The sequence below is a fragment of the Achroia grisella genome, unplaced genomic scaffold (assembly GCF_030625045.1).
Source record: "Achroia grisella isolate CSIRO2021 unplaced genomic scaffold, CSIRO_AGI_Agris_v1 utg1186, whole genome shotgun sequence".
NCBI classification, from domain to species: Eukaryota; Metazoa; Arthropoda; class Insecta; order Lepidoptera; family Pyralidae; genus Achroia; species Achroia grisella.
Window position 1 is genome coordinate 4,125,683 of NW_026712592.1, and position 18,142 is coordinate 4,143,824.

The 18,142-nt window shown below is 31.4% G+C and overlaps 2 protein-coding genes and 1 long non-coding RNA gene across 5 annotated transcripts in view; 2 read left to right on the plus strand and 1 right to left on the minus strand.

Moving 5' to 3' along the window:
- Window positions 1-8,842, minus strand: part of LOC131854141 (uncharacterized) — a 30,844-nt gene extending 22,002 nt beyond the window's left edge. For 2 of the 3 annotated variants that reach the window (XM_059205279.1, XM_059205274.1), the window contains exon 1: window positions 8,369-8,842. In XM_059205279.1, the coding sequence (XP_059061262.1) occupies window positions 8,369-8,579 (211 nt within the window). In that variant the 5' untranslated portion in view covers window positions 8,580-8,842. The remainder of the gene's footprint in view (window positions 1-8,368) is intronic. The other variant, XM_059205287.1, reaches the window with a different exon arrangement.
- On the plus strand, window positions 4,953-6,642 carry LOC131854162 (uncharacterized). Its single transcript, XR_009358022.1, has 3 exons — window positions 4,953-5,086; window positions 5,504-5,549; window positions 6,558-6,642. It is a non-coding gene; the product is annotated as an uncharacterized LOC131854162 (long non-coding RNA).
- A 479-nt stretch (window positions 8,843-9,321) lies between the features above and the next one.
- Window positions 9,322-13,937, plus strand: LOC131853621 (uncharacterized). Its single transcript, XM_059204586.1, has 4 exons — window positions 9,322-9,717; window positions 10,177-10,313; window positions 10,987-11,083; window positions 12,035-13,937. Exons 1-4 carry the CDS (start codon window positions 9,507-9,509, stop codon window positions 12,637-12,639), a joined length of 1,050 nt encoding a protein of 349 aa, XP_059060569.1. The 5' UTR covers window positions 9,322-9,506; the 3' UTR covers window positions 12,640-13,937.
- The last annotated feature ends 4,205 nt before the right edge of the window (window positions 13,938-18,142 follow it).

Here is an 18,142-nt window from a genome sequence, read left to right on the forward strand (position 1 = left end):
GCTGTGTTTATTCGCGGCATTGACAGGAATTTTATTGTCACTGAAGAAATGGCTGTTTTAGTTCCAATGAATATAAACTAAATATGTCAAATTTGGCTGGGATTACTACGGACGGCGCTCCGGCTATGGTTGGAAAAAATGAAGGATTTGTTGCTTTAGTAAAGAAAAATAATCCTGATGTTTCTTTTGTACAGTACCATTGCATCATTCATCAAGAAAACTTGTGTGCAAAATCTGTTAATATCAAAGAAGTAATGAGTATTGTAGTAAAAACTGTGAACTTCATTAAATCTCGAGGCTTCAATCATAGGCTGTTTCAGGAATTTTTAAAGGAGATCAATGCTGAATACGGTGACATAACTTATTTCTGCGATGTTCGTTGGCTGAGCTGAGGTAAAATGTTAAAACGAGTTTTTGACTTGCGAAAAGAAATTGCCGATTTTATGCAAAGTAAAGATAAAGCTGTGCCGCATTTCAGCGATGAAGAATGGCTGGCCGATTTAGGTTTTCTTACCGACATCACATCACAACTCAATGACTTGAATCAAAAATTACAAGGAAAAAATAATTTAGTTCACGAATTACTTGATATTTTAAAAGCTTTTGAATTAAAACTCGAACTATGGATCAGCCAGTTCCAAAGAAAAATTATGACGCATTTTCCTCATCTTTCATTATTCCAGATTTCGAATATATTTCTGCACTTCAGGATCTGAATACACAATTCCATTCGCGATTCCTTGATTTTCGGAGAGACGAAAAGTACCTGAATTTATTTGCTCGTCCATTCAGTGTTTCGGTTGAAGAAGTTCCGGAAGAATTTCAAATGGAATTGATAGAGCTACAGTGCAATTCAACCTTAAAAAACAAATTTGATGTTAATTTGCTTGACTTCTATTCGAAATACGTCTCCATTAGAGATTTCCCCAAAATCAGAGATCATGCACTTAAAACTATATCACTTTTTGGATCCACATATACATGTGAGCAGTTATTTTCACGCATGAAAAACGTGAAATCCAAAATGAGGACCAGAATCACCGATGTTCACCTTGAGAATAGTTTGAGGATTGCAACCAGCAATATTAAAGTAGATATTGATAAACTGGTTAAAAATAAACAGTGTCAGATATCTCATTAACCAATTGAATTAAATTGATTTTTATTTGATGTGTCAATAATTTTTTTTTCTACTTATCTACTTGTTTTATCATCCTGACCATTGCCTATAAAAATATCCTTATAAAAATACCTATGGTGCGGCCCGCTGAGCAGAATAAATTTTTTTTTGGTCCTTGTATTGTAAAACGTTGAAGACCGCTGGGTTAAGGGAACACGATACCGATACTAATTTAGCTTGTTACTAGAAATTTACAAACACACTACCAAGCGTTTTATCATCGCACCGCTCGCCATCGACAGGGAATTCATCCCTACATACTAGAGCCTAAGTAGTCTCGGACAGTGCTGTTTCAGAGGTGCTTCCTCCCGCGTACACTTAGATTATGGTATGAACTACCTGCTGAAGTTTTCCCAAGAGACTATAGCATGGGGTTTCAAGAAGGGTATATTAAAGTTTTTTAAGTAAGTCAACATTCACGTAACACCCCTGGTGTTTTAGGCCGTCCATAGGCTACGGTAACCATTTACCTGATTTATCAGATGGATGATTGTTTGCCACCATAATAGTATAAAAAAAGTGTTTTAAATAAAGTGTTAAGCGCAGTAACAACACAAAAATGTTCCAGAAGATATAATGGATGCTACAGGGTAAGGATTGAAAATTAGTAAAATCTTTATATGTACGTAAATATGTACAAAAACAGTGTACATCATTTTTCTATCCGGTGTACATGCGTCATGTTAATCTGCGCATGCGACCATCTCAGTATACCTGATCAGGAAACGTGATAAGGAAAACAGACATGTAAGTATAATAGTGTTATTTCGCGTTTAGGATCACAGTAACAATAAAAATAACTGGTAAATTGTGAATTATAATAGACGGTTACACACTATATCTTAAATTTCCGTAGGATCCATGAATTTTATTATTTCTATATATTTTCACGTAGCAAATCTCCCTTAAATGAATCAATGTGTAAACATGATTATTCATAAGTCAAATGTAATTCAGGATCTTAAATAGTAACAGGATTTTCGTTGTATTTTTTATATATCTTCATTTTGAGATACCTAATTATATTATTTGTACCAGAAATCAGCGACTACAATACATATGAACGCGTCAAAGTAATTTCACAATTTGCTCCTCATTTAAAGGTGCTCGTTAGAACTAACATTTAATATTGTAATGTAATTGTACTATATGTTTAGCATCATTGTCATTACCGTGTTTCTATTTATGTATTACCTCAATCAAATAGTGTAATGGAAAGTTAAACACGTGAATCAACGAACTAGGGATAATGACTGTGGAGTTCCTGTATATTGTGGAGTGGAAATAAATAGGTATTTATATCCTAATATATCTATAATATCTATTCTATATTATTTTCTATATTGTCTTCTGTTATTACTCAGAAATCAAAGCTGAAGGAGTAACTAACTATCTATGAAAATTTTTATAATAAAGGGATTTTGCTCCTGGCCCTACAAAGCGCTGAGCAGCAACGTCAGGTGTCATATGGTGCTGAGCACCCATGTCACAGTATTAGGATAAACAATCAATTAGCATATCTTGGCGAATTCATCAGAACTTAGCCACAATGTTTTCTAGGGCAAATTCTTGGTTACAAGTTGCAAGCATTGGCGATACTAGGACATAGCTACTGACAATTCTCTATCGCCCTATTTCTTTACTATTTATAATTAATTTCATACCGGCATTGAGGTTTCAGAGATAGAGCATTTATTCAATTAAGATATAGTTTAGACTATGTATAAGGCCTCATATATTTTCCTCTTCAATGGTCTTTATCGTCTACTAACGGATTCGCTTAAAAAATATAAATTTCTACATATTCACATATATAGGTACATCCCTCGTTTTACGGCTGTTACTCAAAAACAGTATATTATGAAAAAACTTTGAATTTTATTATTATATATTTTTTTTTGTTTTATTTGACAATGTAGGATTCTAATGGTATAATAACACAAGGGAACAAAGGTTTGACAACCAGAACGGTAATCATATATTTATGTTACACTACCTTCATCTTTCACCCATCAAGTCATCAAAGTAGTGTGACAGGCCTCAATTAAGTTTTATTCAAGGTTTCATATTTCGCTAATATTATGCTCCTGTACACAAATCCTCATAACATATTATTCATAATATTTATATTTATCCAGTTTTTTTTTTGTTATTACATAAAGTTATGTTAGTTACTTAAGTTATGACGTTGAATTATATTTTTTCAAATGAACTCATTAGTTTAGAAGCCGATTCAATGCAAACAAACAAGCAATGAAATCTTTACTAATTATAATATGAATATACCCCGCATTACTATTGTATATTTTAACATAAAAAAATAGTTACTGCAAATATTGATGTCCTCTATAAAACTGTCATCACTTTGCCCTGTTTCCAATCATTTCCGCAGCGTATGCGATATAAGTAATTTTTGGATATTATACTCATACGAACTTTTATGCGAATCTGATTTTCGAATATGATTTTAATTGTAAAAGAATTTTTCACATTGCCCCGTATTTTCGAAGCCTATTTAATGCACACATTCAAATCTTTACTCTTTATAATATTAGTATAGATTTCGTCATGCCTACGTAAAACATTCTATACACCATTATTGCAGGCCATATATTGTTTTATGAAAATCATCTGGTTTATAAGAGTCAGAGCATTCTTTCAATCGCTTCCACTCCACATCAGCGACCGGACATTACTCGAACTACTGTAATATAAGAACCTGATACCTGATTGACTAAGTTGATTTTATTTGCTCTCATCTCATCGCGTAAAATATTTTAAGGAAAGATGCTTAAAAAATAATTGAACCAAACGTGGGGAAAACCGTTTAAATATTTTACGCGTGGAAATATCTTATTTAATTTGCATTTGATATCAACATGAGGAAGGGCCTCATGTTCCGAACAGGAATTAAAATTAACAATGAAAAACCCATTGGTTAGAAAGCGTACTATTAATCGAATATGATAATGCTAATCAGACTTCTACCCCGAGGGAGGTTTTCTGTAATTGGCATGGTAAACAAGCTGATGGCCCACCAGATGCTAAGTGGCAACTGTCGCCTACATATATAAACAGTACCACGAGCACAACGTCATTTTGTGGCGCCTATGCATTGGTATTTTAGTCCACCGTAAAATGTCATACATCCGTACCTGTACTTTGTAAGATATGTTTATGTTTAAAAAGAAGATGCTTGGCGGCTAAAATAATGCACACAGATTTTTTCTGAAAAAATTTGTGTGCATTATTTTAGCCGCATAGTTCTCTCATTCTGATGAGAGAACTATGTATTTACAACAATCTATAGGGAATCTATACTTGACCGAATTATTTATAATAACATTTATGGTTACGGAAACTTAAAAAACTTATTAAAATTTTGACATCCCCTAAAAGTTAAATGTAGTTTTGTTTATAATTTATATTTGCAACGAACAATCCGGCATAGTTTTTAGTGTTTTTATACGTAAAAAAAGCAATTCAATCTAATCATATCGACAATTACATCGAATGTAAGCGAAATTGAAAAAACGCGCTATTTGTGACGCTAGCGGTAAATAAACAAACTATTTTACGATATGTCCTAATAATTTTGAACTATGTCAAGATTTTGTGTTAAAAAATTAAAAAGCGCGAAAACTTTAAGAAGTTGTCAACATTTTAAAAAAATATAACTTATTAGGACATATCGTAAAACAGTTTCTTTTGTTTACTTACCGCCAGCAGCGCCAATTGCGCGTTTTTTTGTTTGCAACACGCAGGCTGCATGTTGATGATACAAAATGGCGTCGGTTAAAAAAACAATGCCGGTATTTTTGCCTTAAAGTAAACAATTGCAGTAAAGTTCAATAAGTAAATAATAATTCCTTCAATTCTGAAATTCTCGAACGGCGTAAATTATGGGTAAGGGCAATGGTGGCTGGTTCATTCGTTACACTCGTGAACGGGTGCTTCTTATATGGTTTGTTCTGGCCTAATCAATATAACTTATTTATTTTGTTACTCTAGTAACCATTTATTTACTCTTCTCATTGTTGTTTTTTACAATTTTGTATTCACACACAGACAAAAAAAAATCGAACAACATTTATTTAAAAAAGCAACAGGCATGTTTATAGCTCATTCGTTTTGTGCTGAATCTGAATTCCGAATGAATGACAGAACCTAAATATTGAGTATTCAAATGTGCTGAGTTATATTATTTTTTTTATGAATGATTCATTAATAAATAGATTATGTCAATTTATTTCCTTTGATTATCTTATAACTTTACACTTTTTACATAAATGATCGGAGTTACGAAGCCTAATTTTTTTTCAGATAAAACGGGACTCTTCTTTCTAAAGATACATACACAAAAAATTAAGTAAGTATAAGCATCAGGAATTAAATGTTCCTGTTTTTGCTACCTAAAAAAGGTCATCAAAGACATTAAAATTACTCGTGGTCGAGTACGTAATCCCCGAAAACTGAGACTGGGCATAGGCGCAGTATAGCCTGCGAGGCAGATCTAATTAGGCTCAAAAATCGGTACGTACCGCGAGAATTGGAAGGTACAAAAATATTCAACGGTTATAATAATAGTTAAATTTATCATGAAATAATAAATCTAATGACCCTATCCAAGACTTGGCAACAGTAGCGGCATTAGGGGGTGGCGAAAAGGACAATCGCCCGTGGCCTCGCTTTTGCAGGGGCCTCGCGTAACAACCAAAGCAAATTTTAAACAAGCAGTTACACATTTTACCGACTGGCAAGTTGCAAAAACTTCCCGATTTAGGCATTTAATTGCAAATTAACAAAATTATCGACACTAAAATATATTAAAAAAAAACTGCATTATCGTTCGCATTACATACTTTTTACATAGGACAAAAGGCCTCGCGAAGCCTGGAGCCTCGCAATGGGTAAGGCCGTTGCTGCTTGCCAAGACGGTTGTTTGCATTACCTATAGCAAGAATAGGGTTGAACATTTTAGAAACCGTTCTCCACCGGAAATGTGACAAGGGAGTGTGTGGGATATTATCTACTAAAAAAGCCACATGGTGTACCTACAAGCACCATTGCTTTGTATGTAATTTTTGTACTATAAATATTTTTTAAGTAAAGATATTTCACATTATTTACAACAAATGCTTCTTCACAATATTGCTCCCTTAAATAAGAATTTTATCAGGTAGGATATCCTAATTACTTAAAACTGTCCTTAATAACTATGGGACTGGTTATATTTGTGCAAGTGTAAGAATATATATTTTTTAAATATAACTTTATAAAATTATATATGTTTATTAAATGTGATGTCACTCATTGTACTACATACATACATAGTCCCTGGCAGATAACACTGCAACATTAATGGCTTCTCTTTCAGATTTACATGCACCAGAAAGATAAGACAGTATGTGTCATCAACTATATTTGGGCAATAAACCAGTATACATATTTTATATGAACAACATTCATCTCAAATTAATTTATAAAATAGATAAATAATGAATAAATTTCTTCCAATCTGATGCACATGTATTGTTCATTTTTCAAATGAATATGTCAACAACAGCTAATCAAACAGAAATCCACTCTACTAGTCTAAAATACTACAACTAAATATTCCTTCCTAAAAAGTATACAGTTTCAAACCATTTAACCAATGAGATGACTCATAGACAGAAACATCCTAATGAAAACAAAAAATAATGTGTAACTCAAAGTAAAAGTAAAAGCTTTTTTTAATGGATAAAGATTGAATGATGCTCCCTCCAATACTAATGGCATGCACTGATGGGGCACCAGTGGACTCAGGAACTAACTAGAATCGTTTCCAGGAAGATTGTGAGTACCTGACAGTAACCTCATGATGCTAAACTGACTGATGGGGTTACTAATCACCATTCCTAAAAACCCTTTAAAAACCTTTCTTCTCCAAGCACCATTTTTTTAAAGGAAGATAATTAATTAGCCATTAGTTTTTGCTAATGGTATACACTGTGGAGATATCAGTAGAGATCAGGTTCACTAGGAACTAACCACAATGGTTTTCAGAGACCATAAGAAAGTCAATCTGACTTGGTATATTGCTAGCAATGGGATCATTAGTCTCCATTACTGACAATCCCCTCCCACAATGGAGCAGTTATTTCTGCCTGAGTAGGGTACAGAGAAAGCACAAGGTGTATGGACACCATGCCTGTATCCAACAATATACATATAAATGTGGGCTAAGAAGATAATGATCAAACCTGAATTTAATATTATATTATATGTAATATAACTTATAATCAATTAATAAGCATTCTATTATTAAGTTTATTTTTTATAATTATCAATAAGCATTATAATCAATGTAATATTACAGTTCAGGAAACTGTGCATATGCCATTGTCATAATACTTAACACGAGTATGTTTGCGGTCAAAATTATATTTCAATAGTTATAGAACTGGGATAATACACATAATCGGAGTAAACAATGCATTATGGTATTCTTACTGACTCATGGATAAAACCAAATGTATCTCGGGAAAACTCATGTTGTTTTCCTTTTAACGGCTACAACCTATCAATTGTATTTTTTGTTACAAGTAGTATCCAATGTTACTTTTTCTTCAAAATCCTATACATTAATGTTTGATATAATAAATTGTTTTTATATTTAATTTAATAAATTGGAAATTGTTACAAGTTTATGTAATAATTTCCAATATATGATGAACTGAAAATAAATCAGTGCTAATCTTCTGTTCTAATATAAATAAACTGATATTGCAGTCTATGTTCAAGCATGCCAATCAATATTGGGGTATTATTCATTTGACCTCCTTAATGAATAATATATTAACAATTAAGAAAACTTTTGTTTTAACACATGTAATGTAAGTTTAGAGTTATGAGTTTGTAGAAAATTTGCAGTGATCCAAATTAGAAACAATATATCTGTATGTACACACATGACTAAACATGTTAGTTGTCAAGTTGTGCTGACATGTTTTTGTTGCCAAACACTACAAAGTAAATTACAAGGCCAGGAGTACTACAATGATGTTTTGTGAATTACCCAAGACTGAAACGATCTAATATAAGTTTTATAACAAAATTTGTGATGATACAAAATAAACTCGTGTGACATGAGTCATTAGGGCGATTCTCATGCAGAGCTAACCAGACATGGAAAAACCCAAATACCTTTAGTCTTACCCATTGTAGTGACGTTGTAGTCAGACTGAGTGAAATGAAGACTGCAAACTTTTGAATACTTCGTGTACGGTTTGCCGCGTTTCAAAATCAAGTTCCATTTGTCAGCCATTGTCACGTCTCGGGGGAATCGGTGGAATTTCACGTTCTTAGTCTTGCCGGCGAGCGAAGTACATTGAGGCACTGTGCAATAATAACCCATCTTGTCACCAAAAAACCTTTGTTAACAAACACTAAAGTTCGCTGTGCCGACAGCCACCACAGGAATGTTATTTCACATCAATACACAATATAGTCTGGCGTCGTGTGCGCATAAAAATAACAATTAATAAACGCAAATGTTATCACGTTGGTAAAAAAATGGAATCATCACAGAACAGCCTTGAAAAATTTGACATGTATCACCTTTTTTCCCTTCCCCACTTCCCACTTTTTTCAGAAAAATGGCCACGATACCATAGACAATCCAAATCTGCTTGTCGGAACGGGATATTATTTAAGTGACGCAAAGTTATTGTTAAACAAGTTGCACAAAATAGCTGTTATCATGTTCTCTTTTTTTTCAGACAGATAAATTTTATGATAAACCACTTTTATCAATGTTCATGTCACTGTCAAGATAATAATAACAAGTGAGGATGAGTGCGACTAAACGTTAACATGTGGTTCTTAGAAATATTATGCAATAATCTACGTTCTATTTTATTTTATATTTTAATAATATATTACACCAAAAATTTTATATTTTCTAAAAGTCTTTGTTATAAGCTATTTTTGTTAATTTATAAATAATAATTACAAAGACAATAATATTAAACGTCTAATCGTATCCGAACTTAAATTTAAATATTATTTATAATCATGTAAACTCTGGGTGCCATAGACAAGAAATAATTGTAATGGCAACAAATAAACAAAATTTATTTAATCTGTGACGGCTACTATAACAAGCATTTTTTATTTTGATATGGTGTTTTATATTTATTTATGTATCATGTCGCCGCTTGGTATTTATTGCGCGAAGTTTTGTTTGTTTTTGTGATTCTTGTGTGTAGTCAATCAAATCAACGAAAGGAAAATACATAATTATGTTAATTTAGTGTACAGTATCCTCTTTGGAGTTATCAAAATGCCTTATTATTGCACTGTGCCCCGGTGCACTTCTATGGCTGGAAAAGCTAAAAATGTATCTTTTCATCAGTTCCCAAGAGACGAAACATTAGCTAAATTATGGAACGAAATACTAAAAAGAGGCAAGCCGTACACAAAATACTCGAAAGTGTGCAGTTTGCACTTTAAACCAGAAGACTATACAATCACAAGTGTGGGAAAGAATAAAGGTATAATTAAAATGTTGTCTTTGTATCTGCACGTTTGATTTTTATATACAAAAAATATTTTTTTGACAGTACCGCTAAAATATAAATCTTAACATGTATTTTTAATCAATAAATTATGTGCCTTGTTAAGCCTACATGAAATCTTTCATAGTGTTTAATGAAATATGTTTCACAGATTACTGATTGCCTGTAGAACCAGATGGTACTTTAACATTTAGCTTTCTACTTAGTATTAAAATATTATATATATATATATTATATATTCTAATTCTTGTAAAAAATCTTTTAATACTACTCCAATGTTAAAAGAGTAATTTATAATAATATATGGAACATTTATATTTAACAGCAATAAAATATATAGTGCTCATGTATTACAGTAATTTTTTCAGTAATCTGTCACCATTGGATTCTGTTGATTGAACCGTTTGTTTATAATTATTCCCTACTGATTTTCAGGTCAATGGAGAACATTACGTAAAGATGCAATCCCATCACAAAACCTACCATCAGAATCGCCTGTGCCCTGCCAAAGGACTAGATCCTCTGGTTCATGGATATCTAACAGTCTACCAACAAATGTATTAGACAGTCAGGTGAAGAGAATTTTCTCTAAAATGTATAGAAATAAGTTGAGTGAACACATATCTTCTCAAGGCAATAGGTTTAGTGCCAATTGTCTCCTCTTAAAATAATAATTTTTGAAAAAAGTAGTTTGTATTTCATATTATTATATTCCATATAATTAATCTACAGATATAATATGTATAACAATAATAGCTAAAAAGTGTAAATGACAAATTTTATGGCTTATGTGCCATGATTTTAAATAATGCAAATGGAAAGGAATGCAAAAAAGCCGATGGCCCACCTGACAGTAATTGGTAACCATCATGTTGCACCCATGGTGCCTATAATGTCATATCTTCCTATCCTGTAATATTTACTACCTTATCTCACCTTTCATTGAGACACCTTTTACTGAGGTACTTGTACACTGAAATAGTTGAGATAGTGAGTAAAACAAACCACTTTGTACAGTCTACAACAGTAATAATATTTACAACATTGAGTACATCTAAATAATTTATAGTTGGGTCTTCTAAATAATACTATATATAGAAGTATATTTATTATATAGAAGTCCCAAGTTTACCACATCTACTACAGTACATAGGACTCCCGCAGAGAATGCTGAAATTGTTCATTCTTAAGCTCTGGCAGCCAGTGTTCTTCCTATAACCTATAGATATATATTTTATGTTACAGATTCATCAACAGATGGCACAAGCCATCTATGTGCAGACGATGCTCGCACTTCAGGCTGCTTCTACCACAGATAATTACAACATGAGTACTTGTAATGGTAATGTATATTCTTTTTAAAATTCAAAATCAGTAATGTCAGACATCATGTCTATAAATTTTTATCCCTTACTGGAATTTAAGCTAAGGCTTATTCAGTTTTATGAATAACATGTGTGGATGTAACAATATTTTTACTGTAATGATTTTTTTAAGTAATTGGAATAGCAGAGAAGCTGATAGCCATCCTGAAGGTAAACTGTAACCATCATCTATATACATGAACAGCATCATGGACATGTGCATTTATATATCTCAAAGACAGTTCTGTATTGTTCAGATTATTATCAGCTGCTGAATTTCACCATCACACTACCTGCCAGGAACTAAAATACCATTATAATCATCTGAATGAATGGCAGTCCTCCACATCCTTTTTTTTTATAAATTTTATTGTATTGTAATATATATTTATATTATTTGGATTTAGAATTTAGTATATAGAAAAATTATATTGATGCTGTACATCTTAATTCAGCTACCACCCCACACACCGCATTCTATTGATGAGTGTTATTAAAATTCGGTACGAACCGAGATTATTTAATGCAGAATTATGAACGCCCTGCATATTGAAGTCTATTGGTCGTGACTCTATAAAACCTACTGGCATATGGTGGGGTATGATGGTCATATAATCAAAATTTGTAATTAGATACCGGCAAAGTCATTCCTGTATCTAAATGTTTGGATCGATATCCATCCATATTGAAAGTGACTTCAGTTATCACATTAGAGATCATCACTGAAGAAATTATATTGTAAAAAGACTCATTGTAAGCTGTGCAGTATAGATAACAAGATAACACGTCTATATATGACAACAAAAACACGACGATGGACCACTGAGTAGTCAGGATAGGATTTGTATATATATATTTACATTTCATATCTTATTAAATAGAAAACTTGGAAAATTCTTATTAGTGATTATTATTATCAAAATTTTCAGGTGTTCAAGGAAATACAGATGAATCGACGTCCTCGAAATCATCTGCCATTGAGCAAATTCTAAACACACAAACAGTTGATAATATTCCACCTGATAACAAATTAGAAACAAAATTTGAGAGCAACTCTTACAAATGCACTGAATGTTTGAAGTGCTTTAAAGATCCTGATGTATTTATATTACACAGACGGATACACGCAAAAAATATGGATAAGTTAGTAAGTACGAGTGCAAGTGAGAAAGAAAACTTAAACACCAATGGGGATGTGAAACAGGAAATGTTGAAAGCTAACCCAATACTAGCAAATCTATTGCAAAGTGGTGTAACACAAGAAAGTCATCCTAATGACACAGTATATGATACCAATAATATAGTTAGTATAGAAAACCATATAATGACTGCATTGGCTGTAAATATGGAAAATTACATTAGAAGTTTATCATCAGGTATGAATACGAGTACAAGACTGAATAGCGGGTCTGATGAAGAGGATAGTCCCAATTTGACAGATTTCCAACATTCCACAGATCAAGATCAAGAATGTGATTCTGATATAAATGATTCTGCAGACTCCAATAGCTTGGTTATAGAGGAAAATGCGTGAGTTTCTTACACTGTAATGTGTATAACAGTAGTAATCCAACAATAGTGTATAAGTAAACTGAATAATGACCACCAAGTCGCATATGTAGAAAAATTATATACAAAATAGAATCCTTTATAAGATTGTCATCTTAATGATGTCTTTAAATTTTAATTATATAATTCAAAGTCATGATTAAGCTAAATTTTTTCCATTATCATGATTGTATGATCAACTATTGAGTTGAGGAGGAGTACTTATGCATACCTACCTTTTTAGTGAGTGTATTAAATAAATCACGCAACTGTGCAGCTTGTTATCTGTATATTTTTATTACGACTTATTGTCATGTTGGATTTCAGATTGTTATACACTTTCTGATCTTCATTTACACTGTGTAATAATTTAGTTATGTGTAAATATATAGTTAATATAAATACATGAAGGTATTTACCAGTCGCATAGCCAACTGATTCTCTTCTCGCCTTATGCCTCAAGAACAGAACAGAATCGGTGGATGTGTAGTTAGGAATGAGCTCTGAATGTTTGAAACAAGAAATAGACAAATGATACCAAGTCCTAAGTTCAGTTTTGATCACTTGATATGTATTAAAGTTCCTAAATAAAGTTAATATTGCTTATTGTACTTTAATAAACGATTTCCATTGTTGTACATAGAGATATAGCCTGTATCAGCTTGCAGTTAAGAGTATTTTGTTCAATTATTAGTTAATATTTTATGTCTGTTTTGTGTTTTTTACATTCAGAGAAAAGCTTCTATTCGGTGCCTCCCAATATGTATTTTGTTTTTTATATATATTTGGTAATAACCATTGCGGATTAACAACGGAATTGTAACAATAGTTTATTTAGGATTTAAGAGATTGAACTTAAAAATTCTCACCTGTGATGGTGAGAATTTTGTATGAATTTGTACTTCTGTTAGAATTTGTTTTATTTGTAAGTAATTTCACATTATTCATATAAAGGCCGTCTTTCAATCTGTAATTTGTACTGTACTCAACTAAAATTGCTAATTGTAGTTATTAAAGTATTGATTTATTTTTTCTTAGTGGCGAACCTCATTTTTTTTATTTATTTTTAAATAACATAAGGCCCCATGGTATTTGCCATAATTTAGTTTTAGGCAAAACTTGAAACCAAAATATTCATGAACTGAACATGTTTAAAATATATAGTTTGAAAACTTTTATATTAAATCAAACTAATGGAATAATATAAATACTAAACTCTCGGTCACGGTATTGTATAAATTGAATAAACTCGCCATGGTAAGGCTGAAAGCCTATTTTAATATTTAGGCTATTATCATTCGGGAAAGTTGTTTAGCTTGAATGTAATACTATCATTAGGTTTTGATTTGTCTAATCTGAACTTAATCCTGAAACCGTAACACTGGATATCACCTCTCACGGCCTACTTTAATTACTACATTTAATTTTGTTATCTGTTCATTGAAACACTACAGATCGACCAATTAAATCTGTAGCGAATCGCATGCGCACAAATATCACATAATACATAGTATAGTTATTCAGTATACATTTCTAAGATCTCTTTTTTATTAGCTTTAAGTGGTCAAAATATAATTATTTAAATAAATTTACATTGGAAATTATTCTATACTGCCGATCCCACCTTATCTAGGTTAATAAATAAAGGTATAGAATTCCACCTCTATGAATAATTTACGATACGGATATAACCAGGTACTGGTAGAAGGGGACAGCTTCCACCTAAATTAACTATAAGTGAACACTTATATTTTGAGAAAGTCTTGGTTCGATCCATAATTATACTGTGTATTTTAAATGTACTATATGTAATGTAAAAATATATTTTACCATAACATATGCAATTGTAATCAATTTATATATTAATGGTATCGACCATTCCTGTATTATCGGCTGGGCCGATTTGTCTCGTGTCATTTTTGTTTTAGTGTATATTATTGAATAATAGCCATTAGAAATGACCGCATGAATTATCATATAAAATATATGAAATCTACAATCTGCGTCGATTTTGTTAATTTGTCTAATGTGATAAATATAATGTGCAGTCAGACAAAAATTTACGTACGCACTTCCCGAAGCATGCTTTAAAGTATTATAGACGTTTCTTCAAAGTAAAACGGACCCTTTGTGTTGGGGCTTTATCGTTTTGTCCGTCCATCTGTTACAGTGTTATATCCTATATACATAAAATTGTTTCTTAACTAGTAATTAGTTCAACTGGAACTAATTGTAACAAAGTGTAGAATAATTTTGAATCGCCCAAAATAATGTAAATAAAATAATTGTTAAAAATAGTACCTATCTCTTTTGCATCTGCTCTGATGTGGGGCCTCGAAATTTGAAAGTAAATTAACTACTTCAAATGTAGTAGAACTGATGCCTGTGAACATTCCTAAACCAGTTTTATTTTATTCTAATTACATAGTTTCTGAATTTTGTTAAAAAATGTAAATACACTTTAACATGTCTATGAACTGAAAAACCTAAACTATATTGCACTTATTGCATATGTAAAATCATACAATAAAAAATAAAAACATAATTGTTATTTCATAACTGTCATAAATGTGCATAATTTTTTTTTTAAGTATAAACTTTATTTTACTGACTATGCAAAATAGATAGAATTTCATATGGACTGTATTATAGACTGATTTTTTTATAATTAAGCGAATTCATTGTACTCATGGGCGTACCTAGATGTTGTGCTTGGCCATAAGGGAAGTGCAGAGGCAAGTCATATTTTTAAGCCTCTACATGTTTTTTCTAAATTTAATGCATAATGCATACAATTTTCAGGAAATGGGTCGACTGCCCTCTCTTGCCTCTTTTCTCCCTGGGTACGTCCATGGTTATATTTTTATAATTCGAAATAATCTGACCTCGAAAATAAGTGGTAACTAAAAAATAACTTAACAATACTCTGTCTGCAATTGTTTGTGGAATTTTGTGAAATGTTTGCAAAATAATTTATACTATGATTACTTTATATTTAAGTCCAGAAAGGAGGTTATCAATTCGAATATGTTTTATGCATGTATGTTACACAATTCCTGACATATTAGAATTCTCTTTGCAATATTTTTTTGTATATTGCGAAGTGTACTCTTTAATTAAATTTTACTATTTCAAGGAATGAACAAACAGATTTAAATGAAACTAAACAGAATATAGTGATGGATTCATATTATTGTTATACTGTGTGTAACATAATTTCACTGTATTGTAGAGTAATTATAGATGGTTGATGATGACTAGAACTTTACGAAATTGACTTGATTCAAGAGATATTTCATTATCACCTTAAAAACAAAGTATAGAGACAGACAAATTAAGTACAGAGGCTTTAAATCACATATTAAAATAATATTAATAATTATTATCCTTGGTTAACGATGACTTTAACCTCCTTTTTGTTACTTAGCAGTGGTGTAGCGTGGGGCATGCAGGGCCCATAGACCAGGGCGTTATACCGGAGATACATTAACTTGAAATAAAAAATAAAACTGTTTTGAAAAAAATTACCAAAAATATATTATTGTTTATTATGTGACAAAAATTGAGGTGTATTAATTTACTAATTAATTTACCTAATACTATTTTTAAGAAATAATTAAAATAGAGGGGCAGCTAATTCCCAGGCGGGCAAAGATCACACGGCACCACTGTTATTATGCACCGTGATACAATACATAGAAGAGGCTTAAGTTATAATTCAGAAATTTATAAACAAAACATATAATAAAAGACTGTCAAAATTAATATTATTAAAGACTGGTACCCACCGACTTCTGTTTTCTCATCATATTTGGTGTGAAACTCATTAAGGGGTGAAATTGAATTATATAGTTCATGTGTTTTTGGTAAATGATTCTCAGGAATTTGCAGCTTAACACAAATATGTTTTTAATAAATGGAAAATTATGCACCCTGAGAAGATATGTAACCTAAAATTCAGTATAATTCTATACTAGTTCAGTTATATCTGTATGTTTAAATGTATTTTCACAGTTACGTACAAATTTACTATGTAACACAACCTAATGAAGATTGCAATAAATTATTATATTATGACTTGCCTGAAATAAGCATGCTAATGTCTACATTAATCTTAGAGTTATATTTAGAATTATTATAATTTAATTTCACCCCACAGTATAAAATTAGATATTTAGTAGCCTATAGTGCCTTAGAAATAATTATAATTGTAAAAAGTATAAATTAGGTCTGTAGTATCGTCTATATAAGTAAACGCACAGGAGCGTTCGACTGAAATTAGTTTTTTTTTAATATTTACTCAAACAGATGTGTAATAAAACTTGTAAAAAAATTGCTGTATTATTTGCTTAATTTAATTCATCTTAATATTATAGAGAGAAAGTAATAATAATTTAAAGTTCTAATAAAATAAACGATGTGGATCTTATTATCTTAGCCGTAGATCTGATATTTGTTTGAAGATACAGTAACTACGGCACAATGGATTGGACCATTGTGCCGTAGTTACTGCGCGCACCGCAACCAGGTATTCGAATTTTACTATAGTTTTATTATTACGTATTTTTTTGTTTTATGGTTCTGTTTTGTTTTATTGTAGTGTTATTTTATTTAATAGGGAATTTATAAATGTAGTTTATAAAAAAAATGTATTTAAATTAGGCGCCCATACCATAGGCAATGTAAACAGGTGATTCCTCTCTGAAAAATTCTAAATTGAGTCGTTTACGATCCAAGTTGCAAAATATTATGCGTACGGAAACACTTTAAAATACCATGTACTTATATAGTGATAAACATTTTAAACTACATAAACATTATAATTTTGCGTTTTAAATTTAAGGAAACGAAATTGTTTCATTGTAACTTTTAAAAATCGATAAGTAATTTTAATTTCCGACAACGGCACAACACTATTGAAGATTACATACAACTAGCAACAAGGTAATGTTATCTATGGAAATATCATCAAGACTTATCATCAATGTACGTAATATCGTAATAAAACCCTTGTTACTTTTACTATTTCCCTACACAATACCAACGTATTTCGATACTTACCCATTGTTCTATATAGATTGATTTTTTAACATGGGCCATTTCTAGAATCATTATATAGTTTTTTTAGGGCTTGGCACTTCTGTGCATTTATATAGTTTGTGATGGGATCGTAATCCACACGTAATGTGGCAACTCTGTGTCACCAGTAGCACTAAATATTTTATAATGACCACATTTCTATAGACGCAAATAAAGTAAAAGTAACTAGAAACGTATCACTGCTACGTAGTACTGTTTTTAGAGGAGAAAATATAACACGTAGTTATGTAAGTAGCCTGCGACATGCTTTAGCATCTCCATTTAGTTTTCGTCTGTGAGTAGCGACAAAAAAGAATGTTCAGAAGAAGTATCTACGTGATATCTGAACCTATACCTTTTTATTTAAACAGTAGGTACTCCATGCACTTTTCGATAATACAGACATGTAT